The sequence below is a fragment of the Heloderma suspectum genome, chromosome 1, assembly GCF_057233095.1.
Source record: "Heloderma suspectum isolate Gila_16-S chromosome 1, 16-S_ref, whole genome shotgun sequence".
Classification (NCBI taxonomy): Eukaryota; Metazoa; Chordata; class Lepidosauria; order Squamata; family Helodermatidae; genus Heloderma; species Heloderma suspectum.
The window spans coordinates 213,611,973-213,629,166 of record NC_139458.1 but is presented as its reverse complement, the minus strand read 5'-3'; the positions used below and the strand labels follow the sequence as shown (position 1 = coordinate 213,629,166).

General features: G+C 43.6%; 1 protein-coding gene across 5 annotated transcripts in view; it reads left to right on the top strand.

The window, feature by feature from the left end:
- Positions 1 to 14: 14 nt before the first annotated feature.
- The window catches only part of MDH1B (malate dehydrogenase 1B), a 28,696-nt gene continuing 11,516 nt past the window's right edge, over positions 15 to 17,194 (top strand). For 2 of the 5 annotated variants that reach the window (XM_084818667.1, XM_084818688.1), the window contains exons 1-7: positions 15 to 193; positions 1,543 to 1,655; positions 2,861 to 2,995; positions 6,200 to 6,342; positions 8,571 to 9,070; positions 11,887 to 12,028; positions 16,093 to 16,256. In XM_084818667.1, the coding sequence (XP_084674793.1) occupies positions 172 to 193; positions 1,543 to 1,655; positions 2,861 to 2,995; positions 6,200 to 6,342; positions 8,571 to 9,070; positions 11,887 to 12,028; positions 16,093 to 16,256 (1,219 nt within the window). In that variant the 5' untranslated portion in view covers positions 15 to 171. The remainder of the gene's footprint in view (positions 194 to 1,542; positions 1,656 to 2,860; positions 2,996 to 6,199; positions 6,343 to 8,570; positions 9,071 to 11,886; positions 12,029 to 16,092; positions 16,257 to 17,194) is intronic. The other 3 variants (XM_084818678.1, XM_084818708.1, XM_084818698.1) reach the window with 3 other exon arrangements.

Below are 17,194 nucleotides of genomic sequence, written 5' to 3'. Positions count from 1 at the left end.
ACCCCGGCGGAAGTGCCTCACTCAAGGTATAGGTGCCCGCGGCGGACAAAATAATTCACCGCGCGTCGTCCTCGCTCTTTTCTTTCCCTTCGTGCGTCAGGTTACCTAGCAACGTCCCCTCCGCCGCTCCTCCGATGGGAGAAGACGGTACTCGCCGCCCGGGCTGTTTTGATGGCCAAATTCGTGCTCGCAGGTGAGGCGAGGGCTCCGCTCAGGAGACTCCCGCGCATCTTCCGAAGCTTGGTTTGTTCGCGCGGCTGGTCTGCCTTCGGGATTCTGTTTTCACCGTGTCTTTGAGCATGCGCAGAGCGCCCTTCCTTCGCCGAACATCTCGATTTTGGAGGGGGGAAAGGGAGAAGTGATCTCAGGTTTCATTTTTTTTCTTCTAGCAGCCCCTATGGTAGAAAGAAAAACAAGTTGCTTCTGTTTGTTTGTTTAATTTACTTAAAGTATTTAAATAAGTATTGGTACTAGTGGACAAAGCCCTAAGCAACTTGGAACCAGGATGCCTGGGAGAGCGCCTTCTCCCTTACCAACCTGCCCAGCCACTGAGGTCATCAGAGGGCTTGCTCCTGAGGCTTCCACATGGACCCATGGCCCAACTGGAGGCCACCTGGGGAAGAGCCTTCAGTGTGGTGGCTCCCTTTCTTTGGAGCTCACTGCCCCTGGAGGTCAGGCAGGCGCCAACACTGTATTGCTTCCAGCACCTCCTGAAATCAGCTCTTTTCCAGGAAGCCTTCCTTGGTTAACCAGCCTCGGTTTTATTGGCACTGTATTTTGTAAAGAATAATTTTAATATCATGTTTCATTCTTCTTTGTATCTTTTGTTCATTTTGTCTCTTGTTGTTCACTGCTCTGGAATCTGCTTAGATGTGGAGCAGGATACAAATTTTGTAAATAAAATAAATAAAGTATTTATGTCCCCGTCCCCCCCACCCAGCTCCCAGAGCGGCCTACAAATAAGACCAGCCCTACCTGCAGGCTTACAATCTAAAAAAGACACAACACACAAGGTAATGGAGATGGGGAGGAAAAAGGAAAAATTAGATGTTCAGCAGGTCTTCCTGGTGAAGACAGTGCAACTGCAGCAGGCCCTGATGTTCCCTCAGCCTGCTCTTGTCTGTCTCCTGTCATCCATGCATCAAATACAGTTAAAGCAGTACAGATCATGCTAATGACTTACACAGGACAACAGTGGCATCAGCTACAATAAAAGCATTAACTTCATTTAGACCCCTGTAAAACTCTGTGAATAAGACAAGGTGATGGTGTGATAAAAGCCTTCCTTAACAAATTTGCCTTTTAATGCTATCTAAATCAATGGCCATCACTACATCTTATGGCAGGAAATTGCATGATTTAATACAATAAACACTCCCAGAGCGGTGTACAGATGCTATGTTCTGTGACATGGTGGCATTGTTGCTCTGACTTGATTATCATCCTTCTTTGCATTACACATTTTTTTTAATGTCATATAGATTCCTTTGCTATCACAAGCTCATTAATGTGTTCAGTTTTCATTAACTGTTTAATTTCCAGGTAGGGCAGATTGCCCCTACTATGCTAAGGCAGAACTCCTAGCCGACTATCTGCAGAAAAATTTGCCTGACTTCAGGATACACAAGATTACTCAACATCCTGACAACTGGGAGGTAAAAGATTTCAGTCTGGTTCATTAGTGCAGGGATTCCCAAAGGAGATTCCCCACAACCTTCAGAAGCATATTTTCAGGTGGCACAAGAGGCAGACTTGTGGGGAAAGCCTCCATACCATGTGCATGGTCCTTTGGATCCTGACCACTGAATTTAATTATGTCTATCATTCTTTTAGTTCAAATATCAGATATGCGAGTGGAGGGGGACATAGGCACGAAATGAGGTGTGGGTGAATCATCAAGGGCCTTTTATTTCTCTAGCACACAAACCCTCCCTGGATCATTATGAACATTTATAGATGGACAAGCACTGACATACAGCTAATGTAAGCACAGCACTGTGTTGTTCCTGATTGCGATACGTTTGTATTTCTTTTGTTTTCTTTCTTTAGAAAGAATTATAACTCAGCCCAGGTAAGAATGAGGAGGTCTAAGAGCTGCTGGTTAGTGGCTCAGCAGAAAGTGTTTGAAAATTTTGTCCACTAGTGGGTGCATTTGTTATATTTAACAAGTATGCTCTTAAGGGGGTGTTGGCTAAAGCAGTCTTTCCCCACACCCGCTTCACACTCTGGTGAGATGTGCAGAATCTACAGTATTTCTAAATCTGTTACGGGGATGAGTCAAGACTTTTTTTTCTGCTAAAAGTCAGACATTGTGTTATTAGCTACAGAGGCACTCACATATTCAGCCACACAATTTTCTTTTTCCTTACTGCAGCTTTCTAATGCACCTGCTTACAATTAAAGTATAAAGTGTATATTAATGTGTGGCCTAATTAGCATTGCCACTGAACTGAAAACCTTTTCCAGTAACAGTTACTGATACCCCTTTCTCAAGGGCAGGTCCTTCTCTCTCAATCAATTGTGTGGGGTTTGCAACATTTTAAAGGTTCACTTATACTGTACTACTGGTGCAAATGTGATCATGATTCCTCTGAAATTTGGTGGCAGAATTACCATGGATTTTAGAAGCAGCAGAAATCCAACGTCTAGCGGATTCCACCAGCTCTCATTTTATCCTCTGTGCTCAAATATAGATATTCAAATACAAAATAATGAGCCTCTTGTCAAATATGAAAGAATATTTGGATCCATCCTCTTGGGAAAGTGAAGCATTCATTTCAACATTGTCTTGAAAGCTTTCTCTGAATTTAGTACACATGAACATTACAAGTCATGCTTCCTTTGGGGATTTTGCTTCTAGACGTGGCTTCAGGAGATCTGTGAAAAAAATGGATGGAAACACACGCGCTCTCCAATTATTTGGAGGGAATTGTTGGACCGTGGAGGAAAGGGCCTTCTTCTGGGTGGATTCAATGATTTCCTGGAACATGCTCAGGTAAAAAGTTTACCTTCTGAATTTTCTATCTGTTTCTTCTTTAATTTTTTTTGTCTCTGCATTTAGCCTGTATTCAGCATTTTTGTATCCTTGTCTCCCTACAAAGTACTGCAGTATTTCTGAGTAAACATATTAGAATCACACTGAAAGACCATAAAGGGTTTGGAAAACATGATATATCATGCTGCTATAAAGGGGTGGAACAGGTGTTTACTGAGGCCACTGGGAAAGTACAATAAACAGTAAGTTCAATTGGCAGAATTGTGGGCTTGACTGAATGGTCAGGAAATTATTCCTAACTGTAGGTATTGTGGAATCATGGAGACTGGATAATTTAAGTCTAAAGAATCCTGTCACTGCAAAGGACTGGCCTAGATCACACGTGGGTAAGTAGATTGGGATCTGCTGGTAGATCTCTGAGCAAAAGTTTCTGACTACCATTTGTTTAACAATAGCAACAGCTAAATGACTTTTACCATCTAAATTAGGTTGCTGAAATGAAGGGTAACCAGGAATGGACTTTTGTGTGAAAGGACTGTGAGCTCAGTTCAGTTCTGGTATGGAAAACAAATTCTTAGGCATAAGCTCAGACTGTACTCAGAGGCACCCTCTACTTTTAATCTAAGTGTATGTCTTTTGCATTTGGCTCTAGCTGAAGGATCTTGGGGGTTCTTGTGAAAAAGAAACTAGATCTGACAAGTGTTAACGAGTGTCCTCTCGAGACACATGTACAAGCATACAAGTGTTCCAAGATACACACGTATAAGGGATCTTTTAACCTTGGCAGTAGCATGTTTCAGAAGATTTGTCCCAAGGACACAGACACACACACACACACACACACACACGTCTGTTTGAAACGGGTTGGTTTATTTGTTACAAAAGAATAAAAACTGTACAGATTGATCAGTCATGGGTAACTAGCTGGTTGCAATCATGAGGCACTATAAGAATTCTAACAGAGAATGGATTAGCTCACATAAAGCAATTAAACGTATTAAGCATACGAAGCAGAAAACCAAATCAGTACCGTAGACCTCCATGCACAAGACTCAAGAAGTGGAGAAATTAGGCTCACTTCCAAGGGTAGCCTTGCACGGAAGGCTAGGCCACAGACATGCATTGTGTGTCTGGATCTGAATGGCTGGGTTATGGTCCCAAGGGAGATTTGAAGTTGGGGCTAGGCGAGTTGGGGCCCTCCAGCTTTTTGAAAGTCAGAAAGAGAAGGAAAGAGGCAAGGGAGAGGGAGACCACCAGATCAAGCAGAGAAAAAGAGCTCACAGCGGTTCACCCCTAGCCACAGACAGTGTGCGGCAGCTAATCTTTGCACCAAATCACCATGGCGAAAGGGAAAATCTAGTGGTCGGGGCAGCTAAATTCAGAATACTCACAGCAATTTCCAGTGCCTTGTACAGCATGTCCCACTTGTCCATTTTTCCTGTTTCAGCTCTGGGTTCATAGAAACTCCAGATTATGTTGTGTGTCACTGAAATCCTCTAGGGCAGGGGTGCAGAAACTCTTTCAGCCCATGGCCTGAATTCAGTTTCGGAGAAGCTCTTGGGGGCCACATTCCAGTGGTGGGTGGGACCAAAGGCAAAGGATGTGGCCAAAGTACAAAAATACAAGCACATTGTAGCTTAAAGCTGCCGGTAACTATGCCTTAGGAGGGGCATTTCAACCTTTTAGAATGGGGCAAAAACTGCACAAATGCCAGGAAACTACCCAATGACTGAGGAATGGGGGTAGAGCCAAGGAAAGTGGTGGAGCTATCTGGAGAACTATGATTGCTATCTTGGCAATCACAGCAGGCATGAAAAGACAACAAGGGGGGTCACAGAATAGGAGCCTGACTGTAGTCCTTTCCACTGGGTTACCAGGGAGAGGATGCACTAAAGTGGCCAGGCTTCCACCCAAAAGCTGGTTCCAAAACAGAACAAATTTACACACACACACACACACACACAAATTCACCCAAATACATGATAAGAAAGCCGGTCAAAGAGGTGGTGGCCACAATGTATAGGGAAAGGACCGCCAGAAAATACAGCAGAATTGAAAGATACCTTTCCTAGGATGCCATTGGGTTGTCTTGAAGGCAGAACTGGGGTGTGGGGAAATTCCTGCAGTTGCTGTGGAAGAAGGAGCTCGAAAAAAGCTGTATGCCAGTCACCACTTTGGCAGAAATGGGGACTTAGGCAGCCAGAACTGCGTGTTCTGGGGAAAGGGTTGTTGAGGCTTTCTGGCAGAACCCCAGGTTCCATGGCTTAAAGTAATTTCAGTGAGGATTCAGGAGAGGGAGCAAGAGTCAATAGACATAGCCAGGAACATGCAACTTGCCATGCCTGTGGTACAGAATCTTGGGTAAGGCCAGGAACAATGGGCCCTGAAGTCCTCCATTTTTATAATATTTTGCAAACAGGGAAAACACAAGTGAGTATCTCGGTCCAGATGGGGACCATTCTTTAGCCAAAACAGACAAAAGAGGGAGAAATGATTCTAGCAACAGCAGGCAATAGTCTCAATAGGTCAGATTTCTGCACTCAATTCTTCTCAGGATGGGCTAACTTTCATCAAGACAGAATCTTCCTGTGGTGCAACACCTGGTGGTGAGAACCGTTGCACAGCCATCACACTTATTACGAATTATGCAGTACCTTGGAAGTATTCACCTCTTTGCCTGGTGGCCTATCTACTGATTAATGTCTCTTAATCTAATTGTGAGGCATTCACGTTTTGGTGTAGTTATTTGGGTTATATTACTTAATTTTGTCCTGAGTACGTGACATCATGGCAAGATTGCATACTTTGGCCTCTTCCAGCTAGAAGGGCAAGCCCTAGAGGCTGGTCTCTACACAGGGTGCCAGACTGAACATCTTAAAGTGGCAGTACACAATTTCACAGAATACTAGAACAAAGTGTGTCTCAGGCTCCACTGCTTGGCAGCCTGCCAGCACAAACGAATTCTGCCTGCCACTGGCCTAGATGATGATGATCATTTATTATCTCCACCTTGGTTTTCTACTAATGTACTCAGAGCAGGTAACAACATAGATCATCGGTGGCCTTTGCTGAGGGCTCGTCCGATTGTATCATTTGTTCTTCTTCCATATTTTTAAAATAAAATATTTGTTATTTTTCAGATTTTTTGATAAGTGTGTTTGAACCATATTTGGATGTCTGCTGATGACTCTTTTTACTCTTCAGCAATACTATAATATCACATCAGACATGATGACTGCAGAAATGCTCCTAATAGCTAAGGAGAATTTGCAGACTCGCATAGAAATTGACACAGAGGAGGAAGAACTTAAAAGCCTTATCAACCCTTTGCACATTTGGATCAACAGGTGAGAAGCTGAAAAGGAACTGCATCAGGGAGTCTCAAAAACTTTAGTCTAATCCATTTCTCCTTACATAATACAACTGTCATGCAAACTGGAACAATTGCTGAATCTGGAACATGTGCATGAATGAATGCACTGTTTGCTTGTGATGCAAAGATTCCCATCTTTGCATGTAGGCAATGAGGCAGTCATGACACGTTTGGAAAAATCTGGGAGAATTCTTGGAGGTATGTGATAAAATCTCACTCTCCCCTATACTAGAAGTGACTACTATCCTCAGCATCCAAAGACTGCTTCTCCCCACTCCCATTCTCCTCACTGCCCGCTCTCTCCCACTGCCCTGCTTCCCCTATCCATTCTGGTTCCTGGCGTCTCTTTTTCCCCCTCCTCTCTTTTCTTTCTTCATCTCTGTTTCCTTGGTTTCTTTCCACTGTTCCTTTTGACTTACTAAAGGCGCAGTCCTATCAAGATAGGCGTCCGCCTCTGAACTCAGAGGCGACCGCCTATCCAAAGCAAGGCAGGAGAGGCACGGGGGGATCGTCCCCTCCACACCTCTCCTGCCCTGCTATTTTCTACTAGACAGCCATTTTTGGTTGTCCAGCCGCGGAGGGGCTGACCGGGAGAGGAGGCTGCTGTACAACACATTGGATGTGTCGTACACGCAGCTCTGCTCTCCCTGCCCCGGAATGCCCCTTTTCAGTCGCTCTGCACTCCACTTCTGAGTGCGGAGGATGGGGTTCTCCACGCTGCCTCCAAGGCAGCAAGGATGTGGGGGGAGGTCAGTTTTCTGGGAGCGCAGGCTCCGAGGTCGGTTCCTGGAAAACAGCATATTCTGTGGCCCTCTAGACAGTGTCTAGTGGCCATAGGATTGCTCCCTAAATGAGGCAATGGAATTGGACAACCTGTCCTGCATTTTCATTACAGAGTGGTGTGACAAACTCAGCCTTACCCCATCATATCTACCTAGAAATATCTTTGAACAAACAACGTGGCCAGCCTAGGCACCCACATTTTCATCTCTATACATTCCAGACTGACACTCCAGCTTCACCTCCCCCGCCCCAGTGTAAGCTGATGGGATCTCAGCTAGGGCTTCTCCACACTTTTAACCCTCCATTTTACCAGGGCTTCTGCTTCCGTATTCTTTGCAGGATTAGGATCTCCCCTTTTCACACAATTCCCCTTTTTTCCCTGGGGGAGTTCCTTTCTCTGCAAGCTCTGTATGTTTTATTATACAGCCACTAGATGGTGCTGTGTTATAGCACCACTTCCTCTTTTCATGGTGAAAATCAACTCACGATATTTAAATAGCTCATTATCCAAAATCTTTTAAAAACGAGATAAAGGTCAGAAAGCATGGGAGAGGTCCTGGAGCTTGACGACATTGTGTAAAGGACCCACAAACTTCTGTGAGTAACCAGTCTCGATCACAGGATAAAAGTCCCATGTGGAGAAGCCTCTAGTAATGATTGATCAAGAAAGAGATCTTGGGGTTATGGTGTACAGCTTGTGCTGTGTGAAGAACTACTTCCTTTTATCTGTCCTGAAGCTCCCACCCCATTACATTCTACTATTATGAGAGATCCACTTTCGCCACACCATGCATAATTTTGTACACCTCTATCATGTCTCCCCAGACCTTCCTTTTTTCCAAGCTAAACAAACCTAGCAGTTGTAACCTTCCCTCACAGGGGATATGCTCCAGCCCCTTGACCATGCTCTTTTCTGCCCTTTTTCCAGCTCTACAATATCCTTTTTCAGGTGTGGTGACCAGAACTGTACACAGTATTCTAAATGTGGTCACACCATAGATTTGTATAAGGGGAGTATGATCTTGGCAGTTTTATTTTCAATTCCTTTCCTTTTTCACAGCAGCTGCACACTGGATCAACATTTTCACAAGCTGTACACCATAACCCCAAGATCTCTTTCTTGGTCTTACAGCCTAAGCTACCTCATGTGGGATTTAACCTATGGTGTATAATGAATCACATAGCTGAGTTTAAAAAAAAGTCGGCTGCAGCTCTGCTATCTGAAAATGATTTTACCAGAGCTCATGGCATTGTATTAGTGTTCATTTCTTATAAAATAAACACAAACAGCTGCTTACCGGGGACCATGAAAACCTATGAAATAAAAAGGATTTTCAAAAAAACACATCTCCTGTGCAATTAAATCAGCAGAATTTGTTTGATATTAATGAATTTCTTTATCATTCTTTTCTTAATCAGAGCATCTGCTCATATCTGCTATCATCTGATCCCTTTGTTAACGAATGGGAAAATATTTGGGATGGAAACTGAGGTTAGCCTCCATTTGCTTGACAGAACGAGCTGCAAAGAAATTCTTCAGGGTATTGTTATGGAAACTCAAGACTTGGCATCCCCTGTCCTTCGCAGTGTCTCTTCGCACACTGAGCTAGACGAGGCTTTTCTCAATGGTGATGTCATCATTTTGCTTGATGATATCCTTCAGGAGACGATCCCAACAATTGAAGACTGCATCCGACAAGTGACCAATCAATGTGAAATATATGGTCCTCTGATAGAGAAGAATGCCAAAAGTGATGTCAAAATTGTTGTGATGGGGAAAACCTTTGCCAACCTGAAGGCACTAATGCTTATGACACATGCTCCATCCATTAACCCTCGAAATATTGTCACTCTGGCCACACTCTTGGAAAGTGAAGCCAAGGCCATGTTGGCAAGAAAAGTGCAAATGCATTCAGCAGGTAAGCAACAGACAATTGTGGATTGATTACTATTTATTTAGTTACTTTGGATGTTTATATTGTCTTGTCTCAGGGCGAATTATGTTTAAAACCACACAAAAAACAGATGAGAAACTAAAATCTAAGCAAAGGGTATATCCTTATTACAATCCTCATAATTCCTCAAGATTAAAAGTATACCAGACTATACATCCCAAAATCAGTACCAAAAAGGACCTGTACTATCTCTGCAAGAAGCTCAGGCTTTGACTGAGGATCTGAGGGCTAAGTATTGAGTTTAAACTGAAAATCCCCACGTAGGCTGCAACTTGTGTAGTACAGATTGGGTCCAGGCTATCTCCCTGAACAGATAGCTCCTGAGTGGAAGAGGGGATAGTGAGGAAAGCCTTGTCAGTATTATGCAAACCACAGTCTCCACAGTGGTCTATAGGAATTGGTGCAAGCCAATGATGTCATACACCCACCTTGGCACCTGTAGGCTTCTACCCAGGTAGAGCAAGGCACAACACATCAGGGAAACCTATGGACTATGGTAAAGTGTTCCCTACTGCCTCTCCACTGATTCAGATAAAATCTGGCTGGGGCCTGAAAGTTCTCAAAAATCTAACAACCAATTTGGATGCAAAATTCCTCTTCAGAGATCTGTCCCAGATCTAGGGTGCTTCCAGACCAAGCTTTTGTTGTGCAGTTACCCTGCCTCAAGCTTGGAATTTTACAGGGGAGGCCCAGATGCTGCCATCTTCCATTTGTAACCCTTCTGTGTTTTCCCACTGCTTCTTCCTTAGTTTTTTTTTACTACAAAAAATCCATTAAGGAGGGAAAGATGGATAGCTACACAGTGCCTTTTGATTGTTAGCGTTAGGAGCTGTGTACCTGGAAGTACCTAGTCTATACTTAAAATATTTTTGGAATTATGGTTTTGCTGCATCTGTACTATTGAGCATATCTTTCTAAAGAATTATATACTTTATATATGTATTAAGCAAGAAACATACCTGTTGCCCATATATGGTTCCATATTTGCGTGGGATGAATTCTCATCTTCACAGACAATAATGGGTGTCTAAACATTTTAAAGTGTATTAATATGAAAACTCCAGATCTGCATATTCATATGCTTCATGCAATTCCCACTGCTCCATTATATTGGCAAGTTTTTATGCTTGTAATGAACATATGTTCTTTTCTTATACTGAGTCAGCCCATTGCTCCATCCAGCCCATTATAGTCCACTCTGAAAGGCTGCAGTGCTCTGAGGTCTTTCCCATCACCTAAAACCTGAGATTCTTTTAACTGGAAGTACCAGGGATTAAACTTTGAATATTCTGAAGGCAAAGCTCGTATTCTGCCACCAAGCCATTGGCCCCAATAAATTAGAAAGAAGATGTAGAAGTGGATCAGGCGCTTCATACCAGCTGAAAGCTCATGTCTCCTAGAGATTGAATCATAAATGTGAGATCACCAGAAAAGATAATCTGTGGCAGATGTATGCAGTATGGAATCCAATGAAGGAGTAGGCACATTTGAACATTTGGAATTCTGAAGTAGGATTTTGGTGGGCTAAACTTAGGATGGGCCTATGAACATGAACCACAAATTATGCAGTCGAGTTTCCCGCATTTGGGGAAATCGCAAGGATCAGCACGTCTTGAATGCCTCTCCCACACTGGAGGCATTCAAGACGAGGCTGGACAGCCATCTATCAGGGATGCTCTGACTTGGATTCCTGCATTGAGCAGGGGGTTGGACTCGATGGCCTTGTAGGCCCTTTCCAACCCTACTATTCTATGATTCTGTGATTCTATTCTATGATTCTATGTACGCAGTAATCCTACACCTCCCCAAAAGAGCAGAGTGTCATTAACCATGTGACACAAGAATTTTGAATATGAGATGCAAGACCTTAGTCCCAAAGCCCCCACCCCTAAAACTGCTAATACCACAGTCCTCATGTGACTTTATCATACTTAGATTTGTGTATCCTATAGCATGGAGTGAAATCAAAGCAGTTGCTTATAAATGGCAGAAGTGTTCATTGTTTCATGGAACATAGCAGAAAACATATGTCTCCTGAAAATACTCATTGGTTAGAAAAAGCAGTTAACTCCTGATATACAAAGCATTGTTTCTCCAATTCAAGACAATGAATTGCCTCGTTAGCTTTTTTAACTAACAGATTATGGAGCAGTGACATGCTTAATTTGGAGAATGCTATAGTCCAAGGCAGTGGGACTTATTAAAAGCTCATTTGTAAGGATCCATTGAAGATTTCAACATAAAAATGTTGCCACCACTTTACAATTTCATTTTGATTTGCTTACAAAAAATCCATTAAATTGACACCAGATAACTCCTGTTATGTCCCCATTTCATACACTGGCATGCAGAGGGGTGTTAGGTCATGAGGTGAAAGAAAGTTTTCTAGAGAGCAATGGTGCAATCACACAAGGCTTCACATCTGCCTTGCACACAAGCATGTGGGTGACAGATCTGTGTCCCTGCTATAGGGGATGCCATCTCTCAGCAAAGCAACTGTACTCTACCATTGTGCGTGGTGGACAGATGCATTCTATGTGAATGATTACCATTGTTTATGGCTATGAAACATGATGGCTATATGGAGTGTCGGGTTTAGAGGCAATATGCTGTGGAGGCTATTGCCTTCGTGTCCTACTCAAGGGCTTCCCAGAGGCATCTGGTTAACCACTGTGGGAAACAGAATGCTGGGACAGATGAACCTCTGGTCTGATCTAGCAAGGCTCTTCTTATGTTCTTACCAGTTTGTTCATTCATCTTTTTATTGTTATCTTCAACAGGAATAAAAAATCTCATCGTGTGGGGTAATGTCAGCGGGAGTAGCTTTGTTGATCTGAGTAAGACAGAGCTCTATAGATATGACAGTGCCATCTGGGGCCCACCAAGCTTTTTCCGCCCTTTGTTGGACGTGCTGTTTGATCGGTATTTTTTGTGATTCTTACAGTTACATCTTTGTTTTGCTTTCTATTTGCTTTTATGTAGTTCAGGAAACACTAGAAACACAAAGAGCTTTTATGTGTTTACACCTTACGAATCTACTCAAGTACATTGCCTAATTCACAGTATCTTTGCCAGTGTTTGCATTTTGCTATCTTAAAGTCTACTTAAAAATGTCTTTTGGCCCTGTGTTTGTGTGTGAAAAATCCCTGAACATACAAGAGCATCTAACTGAAGGGCTTGCCAAAATTAAATTATAAGTACTCAAGTCTTGAGTGTGGTGTTGGAGGACCCCAGGACAGTGGTTCTGGGCGACTTCAACTTCCATGCTGAGGCTGTCTCTGGAGTTCCAGCTCTGGACTTCATGGCCTCCCTGACAACCATGGGGCTGTCTCAGTTTGTCATTAGCCCAACACATAAAGCAGGGCATGCCCTAGATTTGGCTTTTGCTCCAGGTTGTGAGCTGGGTAGTCTGAAGATTGGGGGGAGGGGTATCCAAGTAACCCCATTGTCATGGTCAGACCATTTCCTGGTGAGATTTCAACTCACGGTGCTACATTCCTTCTGCAGGGGTGGGAGACCCATTCGGATGGTCTGGCCCAGGAGACTGATAGAATCCAATGGATTTCTGAATGCTCTTGGGGGTTTTCCAGTGGAGAGAGGTGGTGATCCAGCCAAGGCCCTAGCCTCACTCTGGAACAGTGAGATGCGGAGGGCCATCGACTTGATTGCACCTGAGTGCCCACTCCAATGCTGTAGAGCCCACTTCGCTCCTTAGTATACTGAGGAGCTGCAGTCAATGAAACAGGCTGGACGTCAGCTAGAGTGCAAATGGCGTAAGACTTGAAGTGAAGATGTCCAGGCGCACTCTAGAGCAGATAATTGTGCGTATTGCATGGCGGTTCAGGCAGCAAAGAAGGCTTATTTTGCTGCCTCCATTGCGTCCTCGAGTAGCTGTCCAGCAGAACTTTTCCGGGTGGTCTGGGGGCTGTTAACACCCTCCCCAGCAAATGGGCCCCTGGCCCCGTTGAGGATCTGCTGTGACCTTTTTGCATCGCACTTTGAGGACAAAATCGCTTGTCTCCGCAGTGAACTTGATGCTGTTGTTATCGCAGTTCTAGTTGAGGTGTCTGATGTGACCATCTGCCTGATTTTGTGGGATTAGTTCCAGTTGCTGTGGCCTGATGATGTGGACAAGGTGCCTTCAATGTGACCAACTATGTAACCTCTCGATCCCTGCCCCTCCTGGCTAATAAAAGCTAGCTGAGGAGGTATGACTGGGTGATAAATGCTTCCCTGCATGAAGGTGTAGTTCCTGCTCTCCTTAAGGAGGCAGTGGTGCAACCACTGCTGAAGAAGCTCACTCTGGACCCAATGGTATTAGACAACTACTGCCCAGTCACAAATACCCCCTTTTTAGGGAAGGTACGTCAGAGGGTTGTGGCAGAGCAACTGCAGGCGCTCTTGGAGGATACTGATTATCTAGACCCCTTCCAGTCTGGGTTTCGATCTCGTTACAGGACTGAGTCAGCCTTGGTTGCACTGATGGATTACCTTTATTGAGAGAGAGACAGGGGGAGTGCAACCCTGCTAATTCTGCTCGACCTGTCATCAGCTTTTGATACCATCGACCATGGTATTCTCCTGGATCGACTCCGGGGGATGGGTATCGGAAGCACTGCTTACAGTGGTTCTGGTTCTACCTACAGGGCTGATTTCAGAGAGTAACAACTGGGTGGCTGTTCCTCAGCCCCTTGGCAACTGAGCTACGGAGTGCCGCAAGGTACCATCTTGTCCCCAATGTTGTTTAACATCTATATGAAGCTGTTGGGAGCGGTCATTAGTGGATTTGGACCTAAATGCCATCAGTGTGCTGATGACACACAGCTCTGTCTCCCTGTGACATCTGAATCAGGAGAGGCTGTGCAAGTCCTGAATCAGTGCCTAGACTCAGTAATGGGCTGGATGAGGGCCAATAGACTGAAGCTGAGTCCTGGCAAGACGGAAGCCCGGTGGGTGAGTGGTTCCCGGGTCCGGAGATAGGCTCATTGCCTGTTCTGGATGGGGTTGCACTCCCTCTGAAAGATCAGGTCTGTAGTCTGGGAGTACTCCTAGATCCATTATTGTCGCTGGAGGCCCAAGTGGCTGGCGCAGCTCAGAGTGCCTTTTACCAGCTTCGGCTGGTTCACCAGCTATGGCCTCTCCTGGACAGGGATAAGTTTGGCCACCGTGGTACAGGCATTAATAACCTCAAGTCTGTATTACTGCAATGCGCTCTATGTGGGGCTGCCCTTAGGGCTGCTCCAGAAGTTGGAGCTAGTGCAGAATGCAGCAGCTCAGCTGTTGTCAGGAGCTCCCCCTTTTCAGCATGTAACTCCTTTGCTGAGGGAACTGCACTGGCTGCCAATTCACTACTGGGCCAGGTTTAAGATATTAGTACTAGTGTACAAAGCCCTAAATAACTTGGGACCAGGATTCTTGAGGGAGCGCCTTCTATCAACCTGCCCAGTCACTGAGGTCATCAGAGGGCATGTTCCATGGTTCCACGTGGACCTATGGCCCAGCTGGAGTCCACCAGGAAAAGAGCCTTCAGTGTGGCAGCCCCCTTGCTGTGGAACTCTGTGCCTTTGGAGGTCAGACAGGTGCCAACGTTGTGTTGCTTTTGGCAGCTCCTGAAGACATTGTTATTTCAAGAGGTCTTCCTTGAATGACCAGCCACAAGTTATTAAGTTCAGAATCTGTTTCTTTTACAATGTTTTCATTGTTTTAATATGGTATTCTATCCCTTTATCTTGTTGTTCACCACTCCGACATCTTTGATGTGTAGCAGTATATAAATATTGTAAATAAATAAAATAAGTATTCATGTAGTATTGTACTAAGAAGTAGACATGTGAGTCTTTTCAGGGCAAAATCCTAAGGACCAAATTCACAAAACTGAATTCAATCAGGATGTTGTGGCTGGCTTTACTATAGCAAGGTTTCTCTCTACCTGTCTTTAAAATTGCATCGGAAAACCAACTGTAAAAAAAAAAAAATGGAGCACCTAAAGTGAAGAGCAGAGGAGAAGGCATGGGAAGGTTTTTCAAATTTAAATCGTTCCTCCCATCAACAGGGAGAGCTCTTCTACAAATTAAAGCTTTCCTCATGTGAGCTCTTGTGAAGTGTTACATAAGGAAATAGCATCTTTACCTAAAACCTGGTGTTTTGCTTTAAAGTTATTAAGATAAAAAAGTGAAATAAATGGGCCGCTTATGAAAATGGTGATAACCTGCAATAGCTCCAATGCTGTTTTAAAGTCATACCACACAAGGCTTTTGAAACACATATTTTCCATCAAAAATATTTATAAGTGCTGCTTACTATGAATGAATGAATGGTTTATTACGGTCACAGACCAATACAACTTTTTATTCGAAAGGAAGATTTTGTCTTGAAATACATCTGTATTTGAAAGCTGCTGTTTTGTTTTTAAGTACCCTTGACCAATGTCTCCCACACATAATTACCAGTCTCCAACCTGTGGACTCCACTTTTACATTCAGATCTGCTGCTAAATTGGAAGACAAGGCATCTATCCACACGCTCTCCAATCCATTCACTTCTCCTCGTATAGTCCATAATCTTCTTCACCAGCATTATTGCACACTTGGAGTCCTGCTCATTGCAGTAGATCGAGGAGAAAAGCACACAAGAGAACTAGAGGGAAAATGGGTGGGAGAAGATGTGGCTGCCCCATGTCCCAATTCAGCAGCAGATTAAAGGTAAAGGAGAAGTTTCTGGGTTGCAACCTGTCAGCCCTGGCTAAGAATGCTTGCTGGTGGAGAGGCACAAAATGGAGGGACATTTTTTAGTTCTTTGGCCCTCCCGCTGCACTACAAACCTTACTGAAGAGATTGTGGTGATATATGAGGCTGGGAATCTGAGACTTGAACCTCTTGAAAAAGGACTTCATTAAAAAAAAGGTTGGGAATGCTCTTTAGATAATAGCCTTTTACTTTAATTTTCCTTATTTGTGTATAAGAAAGGCTCTCCTTTCTCACTGACAGTGAATGGATGCGTACTGAATTTGTGGTTGCACTGAGTTTACTGAGTTCTTGGGGGACTCACTGTTTAGGCATGGCGCCTGCACATGTCATTGCTACTCTGCTGAGGTATTGGTACCAGGACTCCCCACCAGGCGAGATGGTCTCTCTGGGTGTAATCAGTGAAGGTAAATGTTGTTCTTTAGTCAAGTAGTCATGAAATGCCTCTCTGTCTCACTGTTCCATTTTCACTGGAGGCTATGAAAAAGACAGTATTTTCTATCCCAATTAAAATCTTTGGGCATGATCCAGCCAAAGATAAGCACTGTTCATTCCCAATTATTTCAGTAGCAGTGTTAAATACCTACTTAACTTTCAGTGAAATCAATTGTACTTAAAAGTACTTTACTTTGGCTACATCATGCCCTTAATATTCTGAAAGAGAATAGAAAAGAAAACCCACCTTTATGAAAGTTTTGTTTTTAAAAGAGTGGGTCATCAGGCCAGCTTTCAGCCTTTAAAATATTATCCACTTTTCCCAGTAGAAGAAAATAGAGCAACCAAAAGGAAGACAGCACAAAGGAAATAAGGGATATCTAGATATTGTATGCCTCAACCATTTCAAAATCAAGCATTTAAATGAAATCACAAAGAATTCCAAAATCTGGATGTGAAACAGTACAATAGTTTCTTGTGTAGTTTAACCTATAAAACTGCTTTAAAGTGACATTTTCCATTAGAATCTTTGTATTTGCAGTTTTCAAAGAAAAAATATTCTTCATTCTTACTCTGAAATCTCTTGTCCAAATGTGTTTTTGTAGTATCTGTCCACATAAAGAGCTGTGTAAATCCATCACCCAATTTAGAACCAGTGTACTACATAGGAATGTGAGCCCCTTGTGTTTCTGTCTTCCATACTTCTAGCTGTAAAAAATCTCTGAACCAAGCAAAGTTGCATATTGGGGGATCATGAATGTAGCCATTGTGATATCTTGTATGAGCTGAGACTCCTGGAGCTCATGGACCTTGCTATGTTTGAATTGGTTTGTGTGCCCCTGGATTGAGCTAAATGTCTTTGAATTGGATCTTGAAGTGATGTTAACAGGATTATTTAGTAAACACCACA